The 21132-nt window shown below is 40.5% G+C and overlaps 1 protein-coding gene across 1 annotated transcript in view; it reads left to right on the forward strand.

The window, feature by feature from the left end:
* Window positions 1-1083: 1083 nt before the first annotated feature.
* Window positions 1084-21132, forward strand: part of CNTNAP4 (contactin associated protein family member 4) — a 256306-nt gene continuing 236257 nt past the window's right edge. The window contains exon 1 of the mRNA XM_075740548.1: window positions 1084-1294. Within this exon, the coding sequence (XP_075596663.1) occupies window positions 1210-1294 (85 nt within the window). The 5' untranslated portion in view covers window positions 1084-1209. The remainder of the gene's footprint in view (window positions 1295-21132) is intronic.

Here is a 21132-nt window from a genome sequence, read left to right on the forward strand (position 1 = left end):
AGTGGAAGCCATCCAGAAGTAGCAGTGATGGAATCACTGATACGGTCCTTTAATGGAGCCTTTGCCCTCATTAGTGTCAGGAGTTTGCTAATAAGCAAGTTATTCCTCATACTTGAGGACCGTAACTTTTTTATAGTTAACAAACACAGCAATTTAGCCTGTTTTGCAAAAACGCTTTTAGGATATAGTTTAGATATAATGACCTAAAATTCCTCTGAAGCTCTTCCCCAAATGAAGCACTTTCCCAATGGAAAGTAAGTACAAACATTAGGACAGTTTAAAGACGCCTTCCTCTTTGCAAAAGTATAGAAAGCAAAATATGCTCTGTGTGGGTATTTGGGGGCTAAGGTTTTTTGGAAAAGCTTGGCACAATCATATGTTTATATTATAAGTGTTTACTCTCAGGAGTTGAGAATGTAATTCTTTAATATCAGTATTAATAGCAATAAACCTGAGCAGGGTCATTCATGGTGCATTTTTCTGAGGGGCAGCCGATCGGTCCTACGTTCACTTTGTAAGTAAAGGCAGACCACTCTTTTTACTTGTAAGCTTAGGTTCTCTATTACAGGCAAAATGTGTTCATTCAAAAATGCAGAACTTGTAATGCTTTCAGAGCTGAAAGTGTAAAAAATTACCACGCTAAAAAAAAAACCCACGAGGAATGGCAGCATGCACAGCTAGTACTCCCTCCTATACCTCCCCTCCCCCCCCCCCCCAAAAAAAAAAAAAAAAAAAGATAATGACAAGGAACTGTCCAGAGCGACCACCCAGCAAGCAGCTGTGTGTCAGTGCTCATGTGCTGGCTGCTCGGTCTTATTGTCTGGCGTTCGGCAGAGCCCCACATTTCCTACCTGTCACCGCAAGGGGTGTCCAGGACGCGCTGCGAGCGCCGGGCTTCAGTCACCGCGCGGTGCAGGGGGGCCCGCAGTTTAGCCCTGAGTGATCCTGTGAAATTGAAGGAGATATTCTCGCCGCTGCTCTTCAGGGACTGCTGTTGTTAGAGGGAAAAGCAGATTTGGAGGGGGTGGGGGTGGGCGGTGTGTGTGCGTGTGTGAGGAGATGCGGAGTGCATTTGACTGAGGTGTCTGGCCGCTGGGAAGCACTGCGAGAAGAGGCAGAGGCAGTGAGAAGAGGCAGGAGCAGGACTGAAGTACAGAGCAGCTCTTTCCCAATACTCTGGTTCTTTTGGGTGCCTCAGTGAATGTGAACATGGATTCTGTCACTGAAATCTTCTTGAAGCTGCTGTTTCTCCTATCTGTTCATAACTGGCACATGGCAGTGGCAGAGAATAAATGTAAGTATTGCATATGATTTAAAACTCAATCCAGAGTGTTTTGAAAACTTCTAGGATATTTTATTTGCATTTTGAATAGATATTATATTTTTTTTTGAGACAAATGCTTGCTGCTTTGAAATCCTGACAGCAAGTTTCTAGGCTGAAAATGTTCTAAAACCCTTCTACAGATTTTTGTCATGAGTCTATGTACAGAATATCATTTATAAAGCTTACAGTCTAAGAGTATCTGAAAGCAGCATTTTACTAAGGGATGCATGTTCAGCCCCATTTTCATTTTTGTTTTCTGTTTGTAAGTAAGTGCAGCATTTTCCAAGGAATTGTGTCTTCTGTGGAAATTCCTGGCAGATTTCTATTGTGTATTGTTTCAGCTTGGTCTTTAGCAATTTATAATTTTGAAAGCTGGTATCTGCATCTCCTGAATTAAGCTGGCACTCAGATAACTCTAATGGACATTACTGTGCAGTTCAAGAGCGATACAGATATAACAAGGAAAAATGTAGATAGCAAGACTTTATGGTCTCTGCATTGATTGCTTAGGGAGTATTGTTCATGCATGACTAACGAAGAGAACGCTATCAGTTCCAGCAGAAAGTTTTTTTTAAAAAGAGAGTAATTCATAGTTAGCCAGTAGGGTGGTATTGCAAAATAAAGATAGTGATTACAGTTTTAAAGGCAATCTGCCCTCTAGGAGGCAAATCTGATATATACCTGAAAATCTGCGTTTTTCAGTGTGGAATTAGATTGATTACCTTTAAATTAAAAAAGAAAAGAAAAAACTTATCAAGAAACTAATTTTCAGGGGGTTTATCATAGTCCTGAGCTATTCTTTTTCCATTTGATTCAGCTTCAGCAAGCTGAATGAAGGATTTCATTTTGCATACATGTGGTGGAGCAGTGGACTAAATGCCAGATGCTTATAACATGAACTGAGCATATTTTCTCCCCTTCCTGTTAAGGCACTGGTTGTGCATCACAGGAATGGGGAGGGCAGGAGCAATGCCTCTATGGGAAGAAAGTGCATGCCAAAGCAGAGAGGAATGTTCAGGAATAACCTTACAGCCCAGTGGCAGGGTACAGCTCACTGGAAACATTTGAGCAATGGCAGAGAAGTTTGAAGTGCTCTATGGGTCTATAGCCTAGGGTTTTGCATATGGATGGTTTGTAAACTAAACATGCTCCCATGAGCCAGACATTCACATTGCAGCACCAAAATGATCTTGTGCTGTCATTCAGTAATGATATCTCATTTGATACTCAAGTGCACAGTGTAGCCCTAAACATGAATACTAAGTTCCTCTTGTTAAACACCCTGCTGCAATCCAACCACAGCTTTAATTCTCTTCATCATTCTGCATTGTACAGTTTATGAATACATCCATTTTCACAAGACCATGATAATTGAATTGCACATTAATAGCATTTGGCACTATGCACAAAACTAAATCAGTTGCTTACAGGGAGGCATATTAAAACCATTGCAAAAAAGACTTGCATCATACAGCAAAGCAATAAAGCACTAGAGGTCACTCTTACAATTTAGGAAGGAAGGTTTGAGGAAAAGGCTCAAGCTTTTTCCTAATACAGAATTATGAAGGATAAAGCAAATCAGATATGAAATGCATTTACTACTGGCTTTCTCAAATACTTCTCAGAAACAAGCCAAACTCAATTGCAGTATCAATGAGTAACATGAATGAACAGATTTTTTCACATATATGCTTTTATTTATAATTGTATACTGTTTTTCTTTATTAATAAATCCTAAATCCTATGTCAAAACACTCATCTGAACTGAAAAAGTAAGAACTCTCTCCATGCTACAGGCATGGAAACTGATTGTAGGAAGAGTAAATGAAATTATTTAAATTAAGAAGAAGTTAACATGTGAAGATAACTTGGCCAATCTAAAGCATATTATTCCTTTTCTATATCTAATCTTGAAAAAAAATTAAAATCCTTTCATATATGTTATTTTGGAATTGAACATTTCTGTGGGAGAGTTTGTTTTAAAAGTGACAGTTTCGATCTCAAGTATCAAGGTATGAATTTGGTTAGTGTGTTAGGTTTCATAAAATGACCTCAAGAGAAAAGGCTTCTCATAATTACTGATTACAGTACATGCCACAGACTTTATCTACTCAGTTGTATTTACTTTACTCATTCCTTCTTGAGAAGGTGACCAGGTATTGAAATCCTTTTCAGTAGGTGGTTCTACTATTGGCTTTAATGCATTCAGATACATCTACAAAACCAGGTGAAGTTCAATTTTCTTGCATGAATTTCGATGGCTGGATTGTCCAGCAGGCTGCCAATCATCAAAGAAAATAGGATTTTTTTTAATTATTCCTCTAAATTAATCTATTTTTCTTATTTTAATTTTATGGTTCGTTCTTTATTATCAGATCCTGAATACCTAAGTTTTGCTTTGTTCTTCCTCAGACCAGCTACTACTAAGAAAAGACCAAAGACCTTACACTTCACCTTGAAGTTACTAATGTTATGTTGCTAATGTTACTAAGTCAGTTGTATAAAGAAAATTTCTTGGATCAAAAAATGGTGTGTTCAGAATTATTTCTGTCTTAATGGAATCACAGTGTTCCTCTTCTGAGTAAAATGATTTTTGAAGTTCTTAGGTTGTCTGAAGGTGACAGACCATATCATCTAGAGTATGAATGTTCATTTCTGGGTTTTTATTTTGGGGTTTTGTTTGGGTTTTTGTTTGGATTTTTTTCCCCCTGAAAAATAACGCTGACACTTCCAACAAAGAGAGGTAATAATTGCTGCTGGAAACTCAAATCTTTTAAAAGTTCTGTGGTAGCGCTGCTTCGTGCTTTCCTATGCTTTCTTCCTCCCAAAGAATTGCACTTCCAAAGCAGCTGAAAGAAGTTTGAAGTGCACAGCCCTAAGTAAGTAACTGTGTAAGGTCAAGTGTGAGTTTTAAATGAAGGATTAAAGCAAGTACTCCTGTAGGTTTTTTTTTTTTCACTGGAGATAGGAAACATTTTTATTTTATTGGGAACTGTCTCTACAGCTGTAAATCAGCAAGTTACTAAATCAGCCCTTGAGAACTTGCCAGAAATTGGTACTTCAATAGGTGCAGCACATTTTTTAAAAAACTCTCTAAAACTGAAGTGTTGCACAAAATATAATTAAACCCTCTACACATATCAACTCAACTGTGACTGAAAATTATTAAGGTTAATTTTGACAGTGAATGGAAATAAAGCGAACAAATTAGGAACTTTCCATGTAAATTCTCACCTCTTTATACTTACTTCTCTTTGTTAAAAGTGTCCAGTTTTAAAGAAGCTTTTATCAATTCAGATTTTAATATTTGCACTGCAATGATAATAATTTCTGTAAGTGCATTGTTAATATTATTATTATTACTGTTATTATTTTTAAATATCAGGGATTTCTTGCTAATGCTACAATATAAGACCTACTCTAAAGCTGATAGAGAATGACTGTTAATGATGCTGAAGTTTTCAACTAGAGAACTGAGTGATCACATACTTTGTACAAGTCATTGTACAAGTAATATGCCCCGGGAAGAGATTACTTGTTACAAGTAAAATATGGTATCTTAAATTAGAAAATAATTTTATTCTGATGTTAATCAATGGTACCAAACAGTTCTGTAGACTACCTGACATCTTTATGGAGTCACTTTAAAAAAACACTAAAATGCTGTTTATCCCCAAAAAATTAAATTAAAATGTAATTCTTTACCATTAGTTTGTGGTTGATGTGAACTGTAGAGGAGGAGAAAGTAGAAACTTCCTTACTTTTCTTTTAGCCTCATTAATATTTATCTTCTGTTTATTATTATCTATCTCTGCTCTGAGGTAGCAATGGAGACCCCATCAGAGATCAGGCCATCTCTGGGCAATTATTTGCATGAATAAAACATTACAGACATCTCTAGTATATTTTGCATGTTTGTAGTACAGTACCATCAAAAGCTTGTATCAACATCAAATCTAAACCAGTATCAATGGAAAAATCTATCAAAATGTATTTCAGACTTTCAAGGCTGAGAATTCACAGAAAGGCCTTGGGTTGATTACACTGAGTGTAATCAACAATTTGCATCCCATTGCTCTAGGCTTTCAAATTCCCATGAACATATTTGTCCCCAGGCTCAGTCAGCAGGATGGATGAAGCAAATTTGGTCATGATTGATGGATAGTGACAGACAAGTAATGACATTCTCGAAGTGGGAATCAACCATAAAAAGAAAATGCAGTAGGTTATATGTAAAGTGTGTTGTCAGTGCTAGTAATAACATTTGCATTATGTGTTAGGATCGTCTGTGTTTTAGTTAAGTACTAGTTAGGAGTTCCAGGGTAATGACTAACTTCTTCACATCTGGATAATTCTGCAATCAGGACCGGTGTCCTTTCTTACATGGTAAGTAGATGTAAGCATACATCTATGTTCATCTACAAGAAAGACAACCTTTAAATAAGGTGTTGTATCCAATTACCTCTGTCTCACAAAATCATGTATGCCTCTGTCACTGTACATGAGGTACAATGCTCAAGCTTAGTATTTTTTCTGAATGCTTCTATGCTGCAGTAGAAAACAACAGTTTCTCATATATTAATATATATCATATGATATATTTGACAGGATTCTGCCTACTGATTCATCTTCTATAAGAACTTCAACAATCACAATTTCAAAGTTTCTAACAAGTTTATCTGGGGAAAAATATAGGTCAAATCTTTCCCCCCATCCCTTCTCACCCCCGCTGCCTTTCCACCCCAAACAAGCAAATCAAAGAATACTTCTTTCAGATATTTATTTTCTTTTCCTGCAAAATAAGCCTGTGCTTTGGTGCTACTTGCAAGTTTCAGAGTGTAGTGTGCAGTATCGCACAAAATTAGAGCTCTTTTGTGGGAAAGTTAGAACTTCTTCTCAGTGCATTTATATATTTATAAAATATAGAGAGCAACTAACAATGTAATAACAGAGGTGGGGACAGTGAGATACATCACTAATTTAAAGGGCTCTCCTTCCTAGAACATACCAGGCAATTTATTAAGAATTAGAAAGAAATATCAAATACTGAAAATATTCATGCCTGTCAGTGACTCCAGAAGTACACATTAACTTTGTTTAAGAGGTTTCTGAAGTGAAAAATTAAAATTTGCTCTTCTCTCTCAGTTTTCAGTTGTTTTATGAAGAGGGAAGGAAAACCAAAACAATAGTGATAACATTGATTTTACAAATTTCTGTACAATTGCTGAATTGTACAGAATTGTACATTTAATTGTTAAATATGATTAAGGTTAAATGTTTCAGTAGGTTGATCTGGTAGTTCTTGAATATAAAGTACTTTTTGTAATTTACAGTTTGTAACTTTTGCAGTCAGGGCCTGTGCATGACTTCTAGATTAAAATTTAAAAAAAGAGATATATGTGTCTCAGTACACTAGCATGTATTACATAAATGTCATGACAAAAGCTATCTTTCTAAAGCTGAAATTAATAGAAAATGTATAGAAGATACAGCATGCTGTCATGAAGAAAATGGTTTTGCTTTATTTGTTTGTAAAAAGTGATGCATCTGTAATGCTAGGGTTAAACCAATTGCAGTTAACTGAAATTTTAACCCTACAGTGCTTTATACATATGTATTTAACCATGCTTACTTATCTGTTGTGTGTTTGTGTTTTGTATATGCGCAAGTATAGCATTACAGACTAATGTTTGTCAAAGGAATACTCTATAGATCTCCTTCCATCAGTTGAAGCCTATGCCAGTAACCCTGAGTTAAATGTGAAATGCAGAGGAGCGTTGGTGTCCAATTATTTTGCTTTTCAGAAGGTATTTTTCAGTGTGTATTATAAAGTGCTATGCTATTTTTTAGTAAGCAAAATGTCATGTGGACTGGGAGGTAAAAATGATACTGTTATATCCTACTTAATGAGTATTGTCAGTGTAATAATTTGAAAAGTGATTGAAATCCTGGAAACTTCTGACATTTTAAGTAGATTAAAATTAGTAACTACAGAATTATTATTTAAATACCATACTCACTTAATAGACTAGTGAAGAAAACTACCTCTAGGGTTTTAATTCTCAAAGGATAGAGAAAAAATATGGTTAGGAAATCTATCCAGCTGGGTAGCGGGTCTAATTACTTTTTTATTAAGTAGATCTCGTTATTTGGTTGTGCTCAAGAACAAACTATTGCTTGTTCCTTGCTGTTAGAGTGCCTGTTTGTTTCTATAACAATCTTTTAGCAATTAACATATTTACATATGTGGTCTTGAGGGAAAAATAGATTAGAAACCGCATGCTGGAATATTTGAATTTATTGTTCCTAAAAATATTATTTTATAAAAATTTTTTCCTGATTACATTTAAAAATTGGCACTAAAAATCCTCAGCTGTATCTGGTTGACCTGTTCAGAATTATTGTGAAAATATAAGTTTAAAGAATATTCTAAACCACAAAAAATGAAGTCTCATAATGTGGTTAAACAGGGTACAAAAAATATTACTCAGATGCCATATAACCTAATAAAAAACCTTACTAGGAGAGCAAACAGAATAAATTATTATTAGAGAAGGTCTAGAGCAGAGGTGTTCAACAAGACAGCAAGAGTAAGACTTTCACAGGGTAACACGCACTATGAAAGTGATGCCGTAGACAGGCTGAGTGGCATACAGGGAGCCTGAATCACTTTGGTGAATTCACCCACAGCATTGTGCCATATCCACTGTTGCATTAGACTAGATATCTTCAACATGGATATTCTGTAATTATCTGAAAGTCCTGAGGAGAGGGAAAAGTTTTTTTCTTCAGGATTATGCATTATGGTAGAGGTCATATACTGTTTACTGCTATGCAGTATTAATAAGAAAATACTAATTTGAAGCTGGAAGATGTTTTGAATTAGAAATAACTGTATAGGAGTAGCAGAAGGGAGATTTCTCCTGAATTTTCACTGCTTTATTTATTAGCAAATATGCTTTACTTTTGAGATATATAATGAACTCTGATGGCTTCTGCTGAGACAGGAAAATTGGGATTTATCTGTCTAAATTAAAAATCTGAAACTTGTATGTTTGCTTCTGAGCTAGCTAAGTTTCTTTTTAGTCATATGAGAAAAAATAGTCCTTATAGGAAGAAGTCATGCAGAAGATGGAAAGAGAAATCACATGCAAACTTAATTATCTAGTATAAGGCAATTTGCAACGTAGAAGTACCATTTGTCTCATCACTGATTATGACTCTGAGTCTAGATAACTAGGTCAGCTGTAGGCTTTGTAGACATCAAAACTTACATAAGATGGCTTTCAGTTCCATCAAAATATTCTACTCTAATTGAATGTTAGAAAAAAATATATCAAGCTGTACTGATTGCCTTGTACAGTAATCACTGGCTATACCCAATGCATTCGGGTTTGGTGTTGAAGCTCCCAGAGTCTCCCTTGTCTGTGTTTCAGTAAGTGGATTCTCCATGATTTCCCACAGGTTAAGGCTGCTGCGTAGATAGTCCTAGACAAAATATAGGGACTAAATGAGCTGGAAATGTTCTACCAGTGAGAGCATCTTTCACTCCTGAAAGGATGAAATATACAGGTATTTTGACCGTATGCAATGTTCTGGTAAAGTGAAAAATCTTGTGAAGTTAAATAACTGGAGTTGCCCGTTCTACCTATCAGGGACAGTTCGATCTTTCTGCCCCTTCAACAAACCATGATTAAACCTCCGTTTTAACCCAATCTTGTCAAAACATTTTTTTTTTTTTTTGCTTGCTTGTAAAGAAAGTATAGAGTGAAAAGAGACTATATTATGAACAAAATCAGCAGAATGCTACAGCATTTCTTTTTATAAAACCGTAATAAAACAGATAAAAGTATCTTGGTACTTTTATGGTTACTTTAAAGCCTTTTTACTATCCAGCATCTAATGATGGTTATAGACTGACTGTTATACAGGATAGAAGGCTCTTTTATGCTCCAAGCCAGCAAACTGTGGCTCTCACTGCAACTTCTTTTCCCAGTAATGACAGGAAGTCTATCTACTGTGCAGCAGTCTAGTTTGCAGCAATCAAATCTAGTTTTTGTAATCATGGTAAGACTTACTTACCATTCTTTTTTTAGGAAAAAAAACCCAACAAAAACCCCTGTAGTAACTAAGAATTTTTTTTTTTTTTTTTTTTTTTAAATCAATGAAAAAAGAGACTGCGTCTCGATGTCCTTATTCAACTAAAATTCCTAGGGAAATCAATGGGAGCTTTGCCTAAATAAATATTGAATAAAAGCTTTAGAAAGAATGAGCTGAATATTCATTCAACAGTGATATGCTGCATAGTTTGAATATAACTGGTCTCTTTATTTCATTTCTATGTACCAGTCTTTTCATTTTGCCTTGTTTGGAGGACTCAGATACAGAACTGTGTAACAAACAAGAATTACTCATTTGTCGCACTTGACAAAAAATAAATATGAGGAGAAAAAGACATTTAGAATTTTAGCAAGTTCCTGTGGTTAGGGAATTTTTATGCCTGCAGTGAAAAACTCCTGCTCTGTTTTTCTGAGCCAATGATAACATTTTTTTTAAAACCATCAAGATGATTGATTTTAATTTTCAAGGGCAAAATAGCCCCTCAAAACTTAGTACTTTCAGGAGTATCGGAACGCAGTGGAGCACACTGGAGGTTGCTGAGGTCTGCCCTCCAATTGACAAGGTGCGTTGCAGTAACTCTTAGTTTTATCAGCCTAAATGTGGAAATTGTAGGGCTGTTTTTTAGCACAATATGCTGCTGTGCTCTGGAGTGCCACTGTACCCTGCAGTGATTACATTTCAGTCCTCCAGCAAAGTCTGTCTCAGAGTCTGCTTTTCCACGGAGTAGACATGTCCTCCAATAATTAAGACTGAGAACAAATCTCTTGGAGAGAGGAGGGATCACCAGAAAACTTGTTTGCAAATACTAACCCATGAATTTAGCTTGTTTACTATTACATAAAACATATCTGTAAATATAAATGTATGTCATTGAATATGTTTCTTTCCCTGTAAAATAGGAGAAACAGATCCAGAGTGGTTTGTGGTCTCATTTCCTAATGTACTTTTGGAAGGTCTGGATGACAGTGATGAGCCTGGCACAAGAAGAGGACTATGACAGGCACAGTTCTGTAGAAATGCTATTCTGACTTCAGCAAGTAATTAAGTAAAACAAAATACAGAAAGAATTCAATGATAAATGAATCAGCTATCAAACCTTTGTTTGGATTTAATGGCCACACTGTTGCTGTAAGAGACGATTAGTGCAGTTTTTTCGTCTCAGTGAAACTTATAGCACATATGGCAATAAATAAATGTAAAACTCTCAGATGTCCTAGACACAGGTGACAGGTGAAAGGTAACTATCGCACTGTCCTGAAGAAGCCTTTAAGATATGTTAGGAAAGGTGTAAGTTTCTATTGCAGGAGATCACTTTTTACCATCTACTCCTTGTCTATTGTTAATGTGCTTTGGGGCATGATGATTTCTTTCTCTTTTTTTCTCTTTCCTCCCTGAGGGCTCAAAAAACCTCATCTGTACTCAACTGTAAACTTGTTTTGACTTTTGTGAACTGTGATTATCTCATAGATCATTCTTATGCTATATAGCTGTGCTTTACTGCATCCTGATTCATTCTCTTTGGACAGGAAAACAAAGAATTTAAGAGATAGAGACTGGGGAAAAGATGATTGATGTGCACGTACCAATATACACATTTTTGTGTCATGTGCAATGAAGGGTTGTTATTTTTGAACCCTTTGCAAAATGTCTGCAACTATTTGCACACTTGCTGTAGCCCAGAAGTGGTAAATATCCAGTCAGATTGCCCAAATTTTGAGCAATGGGTAAGACATGCATTCACAGTTATGCTGAACTTGATCTCTGTTCTTACTATACTATGGTAGAAAGTAAGCTTTTTTCCCACCATAATGTTTTTGGGGGGTGGTGTGGGGGGGTAGTGTGGCTCTACCATGGCAAAGATTTTCTTTTTCTTTCTTTTTCTTTCTTTTTCTTCTTTCTTTGCTTTTTCTATCTTTCTTTCTTTCTGTCTTTCTTTCTTTCTCTGCAATGACTACCTACAAATTTTGTTTCTTGGGAAGGGTGGTAATGTATTCTCTGTAGATATTCTAGGTAAGGACACACTGAGAAATTCTAACAGAATTCTCTGATCTCTCACCTCTAGTAAAGTGTGTATGTGTGATGGAAGTACTGAAGGGGGTAGTTTCTGTTTTGATGTTTCTAATATATTTTCATAATGTCTCGGTGGATGTATTTCTAAGATATTGCCACAGGTGCTGAAAATGTATGTTGAGCGAAATCAAATTATGTCAAGTTTAAGTGTGTGGTTGTGCATACTTGAACATTATAGATTGAAAGGCATGATTCAAAAATCTACCAGTGAACTAGTATTGGTAAAATGATAATATGATGGATCACAATGGCTTACTTAGGAAATTCTGAATATGATGTTCATATTAACATGTTTGTTTTTATAGTTTTTTTATAGTTAATTGTATCCGTATCTTATTGAATGCTTTAACTTCTTATCAGAGGATTTTTTTAATGAGCAATGCATCTTTCACACCTGTATTGTTGTTTGATAGTAGCAGAGGTGTTATGATTTACTTATTCCATATCTATTTAATTATTTATATTATTTTTATGGCTTTAATTAATGTAGAAGTACATTTGGAAAACATCATCTCAAGTTGGATATGTCTCCTTTTCTCGGTCATTCCAGTTAGATAAATGTATCACAAAATAATCTTAAACCTGGAAGCCTCAGACTTACGAGGATTTTGAAATGTTCCTGTGATCCTTATCTTCCTACCCTGCCACTTGCCAGTAGAGAGGTATGTGTAGGAGAAAGCAGTGGTGAAGGAGTTCCGCTGACTTTGGAACCACACAGATAAAACCATGTTAAAACCACACTTGCAGTAACGGACAGTTTCAGTCAGAAAATCAGGTACTATTCAGTGCAAAATCCTTTTTTCAGAATTGAACACTGTAAAACACTGAATGTTTCTTACACTGTAATCTCTCATAGAACATGCCCAGGTAAATGGGTGGTAAATGGCAGTGGGTGGTAAGCACTCAGTGTGCTACCCACTTGGAATATAAAGGGTGGTCTTTTTTGTAGTATTAATGTCTGCCTAAAAATGTTTGAAAGAGAGTCTAATGATTCACTTAAATTTCTTCTAATCAAATAATTAATTGTGATTTTTCTCGCAATTAATCTTTGTCATCACTCAAAGAAGAAATCATATGCCAGATCACAGAGTACTATCTGTAGTAGAACGTGGACTTTGTCATGAAAAAGGAATTGTGTTATTCTTTCAGACTGAACAGAGATTTTATTTTCAAAGCCTGGCTGCACGACTCAGAAGAAAATTAAACATCCTTTAAAATAGTAAGTGGTGTTCTACTAGTTAAACTACTGTTGGGTAATTTTTATTGTACCCCTCAAAGTGATTTAAACACATTTGTGCCTTTTAAAAAAAACAAACCAAAAAAAACCCGAACAATGCATTGCTCAGAATCCTGCTGCAGTAAGTGGTTCTAAAAGGAGTCTGCGAAGATGCCTCAGGAGCAGACACCTTATATACACTTGCCCCAGCAACAATCCTGTAAGTGGTTGCGTGGCATACCTCAGCCTGCCTGACATAGTTTAGGCCCAGCCGGCAGCTGAGCACCACGTGGCTGCTCACTCACCCCTTCCCCAGCGGGACAGGGAGGAGAACGGGAAAAGAAAACAACGGCAAAAGCCTCGAGGGTTGGGATAAGGGCAGTTTACTGGGACAGCAAGGGAGAGGGAAAAACAATCAACAACAGTCCTGATTAACAATATTAACAATGGGTGATAATAGAGAACAATTTACCGAACCAACGACCCGATCCACCGACCAGACACTCAGCCCAAGCTGAAAACTGCGCCGCCCCTCCCCTACCCGACTAGCCCCCCCCCTTTTATGGTGAGCATGACATCACATGGTATGGAATAGCCCCCGGCCAGTTTGGCTCACCTGTCCTGGCTCCTTTTGAAATTAACTCTATCCTTGCCAGAACCAGGACATTATCCACCCCTTATTCCATACCATCTACGTCATGCCCAGATTATTTCACTGACACCATTCTCTTACTCCATGGGCCATCGCTCTATAAAGTGTCCATTGAGTTCCTTTAGGCCATGGCTTTGGGTTCCATCTGCCATTACAGTCTCTCAGAGCAGGAAAAATGGTGTGTGCTGCTGGATTGTTGCACGCTGCATCCAGAGTATTTTTCATGGCTGGTGTATCTGGTATGGTCCATGCTCGCAGTCTGGAGGTCACAGATGTAATTTTCGATGAAGTTCCTGGGCACCAGTTGAAGTCAGTTCCAAAGTCCATCCTTCATTAGTTTTGGGTGATTCTTATGGTTACACTATTAATAGAGTGTATAGCTATTAACATCGTACAATTTAATTTCTTGGCTATTTTCACCCAAAATCAAATCCCCTTGGGGTACACACCGGACTTCCCCATCCTTTCTCATCACCCACCAAGTGCACCCTGGTCCCTGAGCAAAAGCAATCCCGCACATGAGCTTGCCTTTGCCTAAAGCAGGGATAACCCAAACTGTTTTACCCAACATATTCTTCATGCGCACTACAGGAACTTTATCTCCTTCTACTGGGCGTGGAAATTTTGATTGGGCAGGGCCAGCTCGATTGGCAGATCCCCGAGTGTTAACTAACCAGGTGGCCTTTGCTAAATGTGTGTCCCAGTGTTTGAGGGTCCCACCACCCATTGCTCTCAGGGTAGTTTTTAGCAGTCCATTGCACCTTTCAATTTTCTCAGAGGGTGGTGCATGATAGGAGATGTGATACACCCACTCAATACCATGCTCTTTAGCCCAGGTGTCTATGAGGTTGTTCGGAAAATGAGTCCCATTGTCTGATTCGATTCTCTCTGGGGTGCCATGTCGCCACAGGACTTGCTTTTCAAGACCCAGAATAGTGTTCCGGGCAGTGGCATGGGGCACAGGGTATGTTTCCAGCCACCCAGTGGTTACTTCCACCATTGTAAGAACATAACGCTTGCCTTGGCGGCTTCGCGGGAGCATGATGTAGTTGATTTGCCATGCTTCCCCATATTTATATTTCAACCACCGTCCTCCATACCACAGAGGCTTTACCCGCTTGGCTTGCTTGATTATGGCGCATGTTTCACATTGATGGATGACCTGTGAGATGGCATCCATGCTCAAGTCCACCCCTTGATCACGGGCCCATCTATATGTCGCATCTCTTCCTTGATGGCCTGAGGTGTCATGGGCCCACCGAGCTAGAAATAATTCACCCTTACGCTGCCAGTCCAAATCCACCTGAGCCACTTCAATCTTGGCAGCCTGATCCACCTGCTGGTTGTTCTGATGTTCCTCAGTGGCCCGACTCTTGGGTACGTGGGCATCTACATGACGTACCTTTACAACCAGCTTCTCTATGTGGCAATATCTTGCCACAATGGGGCAGCCCAGATGGGTTTGCCTCTACGCTGCCAGTTGCTCCGCTTCCACTGCTGTAACCACCCCCACAGGACATTGGCCACCATCCATGAGTTGGTATAGAGGTACAGTGTTGGCCACTTTTCTCTTTCAGCAATATCTAGGCCAGCTGGATGGCTTTCACCTCTGCAAACTGGCTCGATTCACCTTCTCCTTCAGCAGCTTCCTCAACTCGATGTGTAGGACTCCATACAGTGGCCTTCCACCTTCGATGCTTTCCCACGATGCGACAGGACCCATCAGTGAAGAGGGCGTATGGTTTCTCATCTTCTGTTAGTTTATTATACGGTGGGGTTTCTTCAGCACGTGTCACCTCCTCCTCTGGCAACACTCCAAAACCTTTACCTTCTGGCCAGTCTGTGATCACTTCCAGAATCCCTGGATGACTGGGGCTTCCTATTCAAGCCCATTGTGTGATCAGTGCAACCCACTTACTCCATGTAGCATCGGTTGCGTGATGTGTAGAAGGAACCCTCTCTTTGAACATCCAACCCAGCACTGGGAGTCGGGGTGCCAAGAGGAGCTGCACTTCAGTGCCAATCACCTCTGAAGCAGCTCGAACCCCTTCGTAGGCTGCCAATATCTCCTTTTCCATTGGAGTGTAGCAGGCCTTGGATCTTCTGTATCCCTGACTCCAAAACCCCAGGGGTTGACCTCGAGTCTCCCCTGGTGCTTTCTGCCAGAGACTCCAGGTAGGGCCATTCTCCCCGGCTGCGGTGTACAGCACTTTTTTGACATCTGCTCCTGCCCGCACTGGCCCAAGAGCTACGGCATGAACCATTTCTTGTTTAATTTGTTCAAAAGCTTGTCGTTGCTCAGGGCCCCATTTGAAATCATTCTTCTTCCGGGTTACATGGTAGAGAGGGCTTACTATCAGACTGTAATTCGGAATGTGCATTCTCCAGAAACCCACAACACCTAAGAAGGCCTGTGTATCCTTTTTGTTGGTTGATGGGGACATGGCTGCTATTTTATTGATAATATCCATTGGGATCTGACGCCGCCCATCTTGCCACCTTATGCCTAAAAATTGGATTTCCTGCACAGGCCCCTTCACCTTGCTTCGTTTTATGGCAAAACCAGCCTGCAGCAGGATTTGGATTATTTTCTTCCCTTTCTCAGAAACTTCCTCTGCTGAGTTGCCCCATACAATGATGTCATCAATGTATTGCAGGTGCTCTGGGGCTTCACCCTTTTCCAGTGCAGTCTGGATCGGTCCATGGCAAATGGTGGGGCTGTGTTTCCACCCCTGGGGCAGTCGATTGCAGGTGTACTGGACGCCCCTCCAAGTGAAGGCAAAGTGTGGCCTGCACTCTGCTGCTGAAGGGATCGAGAAAAATGCATTAGCGATATCAATTGTGGCATACCATTTGGCTGCCTTTGACTCCAGTTCATATTGAAGTTCCAGCATATCCGGCACGGCAGCAGTCATTGGCGGTGTGACTTCGTTCAGGCCACGATAGTCTACTGTGAGCCTCCACTCTCCATTGGACTTCCACACTGGCCATATGGGACTGTTAAAGGGTGAGTGGGTTCTGCTGATCACTCCCTGACCCTCCAGTTGACAAATTAGCTTGTGGATGGGAACCAGGGAGTCTCTATTGGTGCGGTATTGCCGCTGGTGCACAGTTGTAGCAGCAATTGGCACCTGTTGCTCTTCAACCCTCAGCAACCCTACAACAGAAGGGTCCTCCGAGAGACCGGGCAAACTAGACAATGGTTCAATTTCCTCCGCTTCCAAGGCAACTATTCCAAAAGCCCACCGGTAACCTTTTGGGTCTTTGAAATAGCCTTTCCGGAGGTAGTCTATGACCAGGATGCACGGAGCATCTGGCCCAGTCACAATGGGGTGCTTTTGCCACTCATTCCCAGTTAGACTTACTTCAGCCTCCAACAGAGTCAACTGTTGGGATCCCCCCGTCACACCAGAAGTAGATATCGGTTCCACCCTTTCATAGTTCGACGGCATTAGGGTACACTGTGCACCCGTGTCCACTAGGGCCTTGTATTCTTGTGGGTCTGATGTGCTAGGCCATTAGATCCCCAATACACTCTGTTGTCCCTTTCCTCCACCTGGCTGGAGGCAGGGCCCCTCTAATCCTGCTCATCATATTCGCTGCTCATCTCTTGCAGAAAGGACTTAGAAGTCCCTTCAAGAGGGTCATAAGTGCGATCAGGCCTTCCACTTGATCTGGGGGGCTGCCCGGTGGACACTGGAGCAGCATCCTTTCTGGAAGAGTCCCTTTGTACAGCTGTCTTGCCTTGTAGCTCATGTACGCGTGCCTGCAGGGTTGAAGTAGGCTTCCCATCCCATTTCCTCATGTCTTCTCCATGGTCACGCAGGTAAAACCACAGGACACCTCGTGGTGTGTATGCTCCATATCCCCTCTCTGGAGCAGAAAAACGCTTACTCCTAACAGCTGAAATACGGGTTTGTGCAGGTGGGGAGTACGATACATCCTCTTTGAGTTGCCAGACGTCCTGGGACAGCTTCTCCACAGCCGAGACGAGGGAGGAAGAAAGGCTCTCTTCGTATTGCCGGAGTCAGCCAGCCACTTCATCCACTGTGGGTGCCTCTTCACTCCTCCAGTCAATTACTGCCAGTGAGTTGGCGTACGATGATGGTGCACTTCGCACAAATTTTCGCCACATGGGTCGGGTACATTGGACTTCATCGGGGTCTGTGGGCAACTGTGCGTTGTCTGGATAGTAATAAACCATTTCCCGCACAGCTAATTCCCTCAGATATTGGATACCTCTCTCCATGGTGGTCCACTTGCCCGCCCGACATACGCCATCTTCGCTGAAAGGATACCTTCCCCTCACACTTGACAGGAGGCGCCTCCAGAGGCTGAGGGCCTGCGCCATCTTCCCAATTGCCTTGTCAATGCCCCCTTCCCTAGACAAGGATCCTAGCTGCTTGGCCTCCCTGCCCTCCAGTTCCAGGCTACTGGCCCCGTTATCCCAGCAGCAGAGCAGCCAGGTAATAATATGCTCCCCTGGAAGGCGGCTGAAGTCTTTCCACGTATCTCGCAACTCACTCAGGGACAGAGATCGGGTGATCACTTCTGGTTCTGGCTCTTCTTCTTGTTCTCGTGATGGCCCCGGTTCATCATCATCTTTCACTAAGTGAACCGATTTCCTTGTGTATTTCTTTTCGTGTATAGGGGCGACTGATACTGGTATGGGTTGATCTTTTGGCTCGGCTACAGTGCCTGTTGTGGGGGGTTTGGGTAGATGCAGTGCCTGTTGTGGGGGCCTGGGCAGCTGCAGTGCCTGTGGGTCCGCTCTCTCCCTCTGGATGGTGCTGTCTACTATCAAGCAGTGTTTGATAGATTGTGGCCAGGGCCCAGCACAGCGCAGTAAGTTGTGTCTCCTTAGAATCCCCACAGCATTTTCCTTTCAAATATTCCACCATTTTATGAGGGTCTTGCAATTGTTCAGGAGTGAAGCTCGAAACCATTGGGGGTGAAAAGGTCTCTAGATATCCGTCCATACTCTCCCAGATGCCATGCCAGCCCTGACCATTCAGTCTTGGGGAATATCCCTGGGTAATATTCTTGAAACAATTTTTGCTAACCCTGAACAGGAGTTGGAAAATATTCAGGAGACCTAGCAATGGGAATATACTGGCCTGAACATTCCAAGGGTATTCAAAATTCTCAAAAATTGTCATGACCAACCAAAAGGGAAAAGGGAAGGTGAAAGAGTGGGAGAAGGTATCCCCCCATCTTCCCCATAGATCGGGTGCAGTTATTAATCAATTCTGAAAAATATTGACTGAGGTACGGGCCTGACCATAATGCTATGTACAAGTACCAGCTCAGACTTATGACTGTTGATGATATCATAAGTCATTATCACACAATACAACAATATGAGAACAGGAACCCCTCTCCCAGAGGTGATAAACAGCACCGCAGGGATTGCATAGAGTAAACACGGGTTTACAAACCAGAGCCATGTAACCAAACAGAACATTAAGACCAGTGACTGTTTCAATAACGTCATAAATTCTTATGATAATTTTTCTTTAACACACTTGGGTCAGACATGTCATTATCACAACCCCTCGGGCCCCACGTTGGTCGCCAAAAAGGACTGACGTGGTTTAGGCCCAGCCGGAAGCTGAGCGCCACGTGGCCGCTCACTCACTCCTTCCCCAGCGGGATGGGGAGGAGAAAGGGAAAAGAAAACAACGGCAAAAGCCTCGAGGGTTGGGATAAGGGCAGTTTACTGGGACAGCAAGGGAGAGGGAAAAACAATCAACAACAGTGCTGATAACAGATAGTAACAATGGGTGATAACAAAACAATTTACTGAACCAAAGACCGACCAACAGACTGACCAGACATTCAGCCCAAGCCGGAACCGCAGGGAAACTGCACCGCCCCTCCCCTACCCGACTAGCCCCCCCCCCCCCCCCTTTTATGGTGAGCATGACATCACATGGTATGGAATAGCCCCCAGCCAGCTTGGCTCACCTGTCCTGGCTCCTTGTGACATTAACTCTATCCTTGCCAGAACCAGGACAGTGAGTTAAACGCGTTTGTGCCTTTTTAAAAAAAAAAAAAATAATACGAACAATGCATTGCTCAGAATCCTGCTGTAGTAAGTGGTTCTAAAAGGAGTCTGCGAAGATGCCTCATGAGCAGACACCTTATATACACTTGCCCCAGCAACAATCCTGTAAATGCTTGCATGGCATACCTCAGCCTGCCCTCGGGTCTGTCCCTTGGTCCGGACCTGCTGCTCAACGGTTGCCCCTGAGAGCTTGCTGGTATTCCAGGATGGCTACAAGACAACAGGAGTCATTCTGTTCTGGCATTCTTGCTCCTGTTTAACCTCTTCTGCAGTTGGGCCTTCTTGCCCTCCGTGTCAGATAATTTCTTGGTCATAACTTTACCACTACTGAGCAGTTACAATTTGAATTTCCCCTTCACTACTCTTGTGCAACTTTTCTGATTTTTTTTTTTATTCTACTTGAGAAGTCTGATTTTGTGGCTTGCTTGTTAAAATAGAATTTCCAGCACACTGACATATAATACTGCTGTTGAAGGTCTAGAATGAGCAAAACACAGATGTCCATGGCTTAGTCTACTATGTTTTCTAAAGAAATTTTAAAGTAAATATGCCTAGCCCAATTTTTTGAAGGACTTGAAAATTCAGTAATCTACTTAGAAATATTTGCACTTTCTTAATGTTCAGAAAATGTTTATAGAAACAATATTTTCGGCATTGTGTGGTTTTGGTTTTTTTTGGGGGGGGGGAGGGGTGTAGTTTTTTTTTTGTTTGATGTGTTGGGGTTTTTTAATTGACTCCGGTTTAGATTTTTTCCAAGGCTGGAGTTTCCTGTAGTAGGAAATAATGTTACATGATTAATCAAAAAAAAGGTTTGTAGATCAGTGTCAGTGACACAGTATTTTGTAAATTCACTCCATTCCCTTTTGTAGGCATCAGAAAAATTCAGATGCCAGATTGTTTCTTTTTACTGTGGCCTCATTTTTTTCCCCTGGTAACTTCTCCAAGACTTGGAACTATCTATTTCTGACATGGTTTGGCTGCCAAGACTAGCCTTGGTTACTCTGCTCTTTACCATTTCTTACTGTTAGTGAGAAATGTGGAGTTTTCGTAGTGATATGAGTAGATGGAGATAGATCATTCCAACTTGGAAGTCTTGCATGTACTTGAATATTTGAAGCAACAACTCATAAAAAAGGGAAGAGTCCGGCAGCCACTTAAAATGTGTACTGCTGATTGCTCATCTGTAACACATCATCTTCTGTGCTAGCAAATGGGTTTACTCACAAAGGTTGTTTGTGCATCTCAATATTCTTTGCATGTTGCTAGCTTGTATAGTTTTTATGCTGTTGTTTGGTATCATACACCTTCTGTGGAACTCCAGTATTCAAACAATTAAACAAAATGCAAGCTTTCCAAGGATTTTTTTTTTTTTTTTAAGATCTTATCTTTGTAATGGTGGAACAGAGAATAAAAACATTTAATGAGTTATCTCAGTTAAGGCATGAACAATCTGCATGCAGGTCTGAAGGATTTCAAGTGTAAGTCCCATTCTGGGCTTCCAGTCCTGGCTGTCGAAGGACTTCAGCAGGGACCTAGCTGATGTCAGCACCTGTAAAACAGCAAGACCTTTTAAAAACAACTGCTTGATTTTTCCCTTTCTCAGAGTGCTTGTGCGTCTTAGCTAGTTTTGGTTTTGATTTCAGAATTTATTGTAGTATCAGGTAACTTCTGTCCTTATTGCT

The sequence above is a fragment of the Balearica regulorum genome, chromosome Z (assembly GCF_011004875.1).
Source record: "Balearica regulorum gibbericeps isolate bBalReg1 chromosome Z, bBalReg1.pri, whole genome shotgun sequence".
Classification (NCBI taxonomy): Eukaryota; Metazoa; Chordata; class Aves; order Gruiformes; family Gruidae; genus Balearica; species Balearica regulorum.